At 37.6% G+C, this 5,000-nt stretch overlaps 1 protein-coding gene across 1 annotated transcript in view; it reads right to left on the bottom strand.

Annotated features, from left to right (window-relative positions):
- Window positions 1-5,000, bottom strand: part of LOC138044799 (uncharacterized) — a 48,869-nt gene that overhangs the window by 10,544 nt on the left and 33,325 nt on the right. The window contains exons 10-13 of the mRNA XM_068891221.1: window positions 4,221-4,246; window positions 3,711-3,761; window positions 1,510-1,588; window positions 394-519 (exon numbers count right to left, since the gene is read on the bottom strand). Of these exons, the coding sequence (XP_068747322.1) occupies window positions 394-519; window positions 1,510-1,588; window positions 3,711-3,761; window positions 4,221-4,246 (282 nt within the window). The remainder of the gene's footprint in view (window positions 1-393; window positions 520-1,509; window positions 1,589-3,710; window positions 3,762-4,220; window positions 4,247-5,000) is intronic.

Here is a 5,000-nt window from a genome sequence, read left to right as displayed (position 1 = left end):
GCAATACACCAAGGGCGCCCAAGGAGCAAATTAAGCTAAAACTCTTTGAAAGACATTTCTAGGCTCTTTGTAATGAATAAAGACTGTCTTAAGAGATGTTTTGCTCACCTAGAAAAATTTGATCTGTTCGGATATCTTAGCTGAAAATTATAGTGTCCGAAATTTTTAGGGAACGATAGCTACAATTCAGAAATTGCTAGCTGAAAGTTAACTTCTAAGAACTTCGCAGCAAACCATTTACTCATACGAAACTGCTGGGTGACCGTTTTAAGTACCAAATTTGCAAAAATATCTTTTCTGAAAACGTCACGGGATACTTTTCCCTGGTTGCGAATCTTTTAGGTGATGTTGTATTGAAGAAATCTATGTTGTTTTCAAAGCATGAAGACTTACAATGTTCATCACCGTATAAGAGTTTTCTTGGTTTGCCAAACTGCTGACTTCGGTAGGATAACATGTGGGCCTCACTCATGTGCAAAGGTTCCTTATAACTGCCCTCTTTACGGGAAGGTCTTACACCTGCGAATAACACATAAGAACGTATGCAAGAAAACAGCATTTCCGTGCAGGTCCAATAGATAATGGTGGTTTGGCCTTTTTAAAATTCAGTTTAAAGGAGTTATCAACTAAGAACGCCTGTGTTGCTAATGGTCAGTGATTGGTCTTTAGGCGTATGCGCAGTAGTTCCATACATTGTACTTCTGGCGTTTGTTATGGCAACGCGAGGAGTTCAGTCCTCCAACGTGGTTTGTAGCGGGTTTGTTTTGGAAGCAGATTTTTAGGCTTCTTTCGAACTGCGTAACTCGTTTCCCTACGCGTGAGAAACCTCATGAATACTTAACGTGTTTGATATGAGATGATAGATAAACAATGTCAATATGTGCGAGTTGAATAATTATATGGGTTTGGATACTTGGAAATTTCACTTCTCGTCAAAATGTTTCATCGTGCTAACTAACATCTGGCACAATTAAATAGATATACGAGTTACGAGTTAATAGCCAAGATTTAGTGAGCCAATCACAACGCCATAAACACAGTATCCAAGGTTGAAAAGTTAATAACACAAACTTGCGCTGAAGTAGATTAAATTAAATTACAGGGAATCGTAAGAACGCTAATACATTTCGAGATTTATGGGCACGAGTGATATTCTGTTAAGTATATAACAAGTGAGATTAAATATTCTTAGGGAAGACGAACATTCCAGTTGCTGGACGAGGACACCAGTTCAAATATAAAGCCGTAACTTTATACTGAAGCCTTAATCAGACAAAATAAGTTATTTTCGATTGTACATGCTATGAAGAACAAGTATTTTTTTATTGCACTCACGTGATAAGACGGCCATGTTGGTGCCAAAACAATAGAAAAATGTCCCTCAAGTTTTGCATATTAATAAGAGTCAAATTCCCAAAAGACTTTTTCGCTTTTGTTCTTTCCACCAACATGGCCGCCACGACGTCAGGTGCAATCAAAGAATACAGTAAACGAAATGTATATGTATACCTGAAACGGACAAGTCGTATAACATGGATGGCCCTGATGATGACCAGTCAACAAATTTCTTTTTTCTGTGCTTTACATCCTGAAAACGCACAACGTTATAAATTGTCTCGGGTCGTTATATGATTTAAGAACCTAGTAATTTTTTTGGCCTGATGACAAACCCTTATTTTTCTGTCATGGGATGGGAGCCTAATATGAATTTCAATTAAGTCTGACAAACGGTCTTTACATGAAGTGGAAAAAGCCCGACGTGATTCCAAAGGCTCAGGAAATTAATGCTTTCTCTGAAAGCACCTCAAATCGACCCTTTAGTAAGGTTCTCACACACTCTATGTTACCATCATAATTTCAATTTTAAGCATCGTAATGTTTTTCAACAAACACTTGTACTCACAAACGTTCAGTCCATGGTGATGAAGGAGTTACAATCGAAATACGAAAAAACAACACACAGGGCTTGAAATTGCGACTCACTGGTCGCCAATGCGACCACAAATTGAGTGTTGGCGACTAGATTTTCAGAACTGGTCGCCAGCTGGCGAATCGCGTTTTGTCTGATAACCCAGGATAAATCGTTCGGAACTGGTAGCTAGAACACGACTCACCTTTCTTTCCCCATTAAAATAATGTATAAATACTACAAGAAAATCGGTTTCTCACATTGTTAATTAAGAGCACAAATGTACTTCAATACTTCGATCACCACGTTTGCTAGGCGCCATATTGTTTCAGCGGAGTCATGGGATCACCATATACTTATTGTCCGGCTACGTGAATTTTGCCCCCGGAAGACGAAGATTCAGCAAGAAGGTTAATTGAAAATTTAAATCCATCGTCAGTTGTGAATACTGAAAACGTAGATTTAGCCATATTACCAAAGGACCTCCTCGGAACTAGCTTGATATTGATAATAATTATATTGATAATGAACCAAGACATCGCATAACGAGTTTGAAACTTGCATGGAACCTTCAAAAAGCAACCTGTACCCTTAACGTAAAGTGGTTGGAGAACCCTAACCCTAAATATCGGTAGAAAAGTACGTTAAGAAACCAAGTTCCTCTGATTCTAGAGGCTACTGAAACCGTATTGACCGAATGCAAAAATGGCCGCCAACAAATTTTCTTTTGTCTTTGTGTTAATTAGGCTAACTAGCCTCGTTTTACAGCCCAAATTCTTTCAATTTAACGCGTGTGAACAAGGCTAATTAACACAAAGACAAAAGAATAATTTGTTGGCGGCCATTTTTGCATTCGGTCAATAGACCTTATTCACGATGGCCACCATGTTGGATTTGCTATTATCATGCAAATTAGCTACTCACTTCTGAGGGGGCAAACAACAGAAGTTCGAGAGTTTATAACGAAAACCTTAGCCACACAGATGATTTGTTTCACGTTCATTGAATGTTTATCAACTAAGCGGTAAAATACAATCATTACACAAGTCACTTCGGCGTTTTTTTTACTGAAAAATGAGCAGATAACGAAGTAGAAAGTCAAAATGTCAAAGGCAATCAAGATATAAAATTATTATAAAAGGTACTTAATTCTAAATACTAAAATGGACTTTTTGCAACGTTATTTCAATATTTCGACGAGCCGATTTTCCGCAATTTGCCTTTTTTCCGATGTTTGCCCCCAAGCATGACACATGGCTAATTTGCATGACAATTTGAAAAGCAACATGGCGGCTATCGTGAATAAGGCCTATACAAGCCGCTCCTTTTATTTTATCTCGGTCGGAGACTGGTACGAGCATTGTGGTTGTGTGGGGGCCTAGGCCGAGCAATTGTAGTATAACGTTTAGCTGCGATAAAGGTAAGTTGCTTGCCACGCAAGCCGTAGGAGAATAAAGAAATATGTTTTGAAGAGAAAAAAGCAAGGATAAAGGACCCATGTTTGCCTTGCTATGGAAAACACGGACTGTGCTTCGCTCCATTTCAAATAACCTTAAAGAACACCATCACCAAACTAAGCCGAAAACAACAATGCTTTAGAGATCTTTCTAGTTTTTTTTTTGTGCTATTAAATAATTACGACTTTCCTTGCATGCAAAGTTGGCGAGCAAAATTTATGATCTGGCGACCAAATTTCCCCATTAGCTGCCAGCTGGCACCTGAGCAAAAAAGTTAATTTCAAGCCCTGACACAATAGCTTCATTTTGAACTATAATGCATGTTAAGACTATTTTCAATTTACCAATGTTTGCTGCTCTGGTGTTCCAGGAGATCGAACAGAGCCTTCATCAGTCTACAAAAAAAAATCACAACAAAATTAATGTATCTTTATTTATCGTAGCAAACGAGAGGCAAGTTACTAAACATCCAGACATTTCAAAAGAGATTTGGCATAAACCTTTTTGGTTGGCAAGACACGTTTTGATGTGTCTCACAACAAAATTGTTCTCAAATAAATTGTGGATAAATTAAAGTTAATCTAGGTTCGTTGTCTAGAGGGTGGGTAGTACTATCCAAAAACAAGAGCCGGACTATCACAGATCAATCGATAATTATATGCTTGGTTTACCTTAAAAAAGAAACATGGCTGACATTGCTCACCGAAGTAGATTAACACTGATACACTGAAATTTAACTTGATATAATGCGCATAACTTGGTCAATCTAAGGGATCATACGAGTTTCGCAGAGACCCAGAGATGCCATTTTCGAAGATTGAATTTCGATTTATTACAATTGGTCCATTACCAACCTCATCATCTCCAGAGTTATCCTCCCCTGAAACGATAACAACAATTGTAAGACTAATTAGTTATTCGTCAAAGTTATGACCACTTAGCAGGTACTATTTGAGTCACATGTACTCCTCTGTAAACTCCAGTACAAATCAACTGAGGTTGATGAATTATTAAACACTGATTAGTATTCATTAACTTTTAATACATATCTCCGCTGTAATCAATTTATTGTTTTATTTCACAAGTGTAATAAAATATTTGCATCCGATCTGTATTGGCTGTTTACAATGGCGAGCCATTGTTAACACTCATACAGATCTCCCGCTAATGTTTTATCTACTACTTTAAGTGCTACTGTGACCAAAAAATCAATTGGCCTTTTGCACCAATTCCTCACGTGACCTTTTTTTTCATTTACACGATGATTCTGCTGGTTTCAATGAAATTAAATTTCCAGAAATAAAAAGAGAAGCTCTAAATACGCTACCAAGCCGATTTTCGTACGTATATCGTTTAAACTAGCGTTGTTACAGTTGAAAGAATTTATTAGTAGTCGCTACTTGCCATTTATTAAGCAATACGTTTTGGAGGTTCTTTGCATAAAAACCATGCAAGTCATTTACTCTTGGGACTGTATCATGCTTCAGTGAACTGGATATCCCTTGTTTTAATGCAAATAACCCCCCAAAATGAACTGTATATATTATGCAATTTGTGAAAATAGCGAATTTGTATGGGAAAAGGGCGCTTGGCCACCCAGTCAGGCTTCAATGATTTGAATACAAATCCTTGTA

This window comes from Montipora capricornis, chromosome 4 (genome assembly GCF_036669925.1).
Source record: "Montipora capricornis isolate CH-2021 chromosome 4, ASM3666992v2, whole genome shotgun sequence".
NCBI lineage: Eukaryota > Metazoa > Cnidaria > Anthozoa > Scleractinia > Acroporidae > Montipora > Montipora capricornis.
The sequence above is the reverse complement of the archived record's forward strand: the minus strand, read 5'-3'. Positions and strand labels throughout refer to the sequence as shown.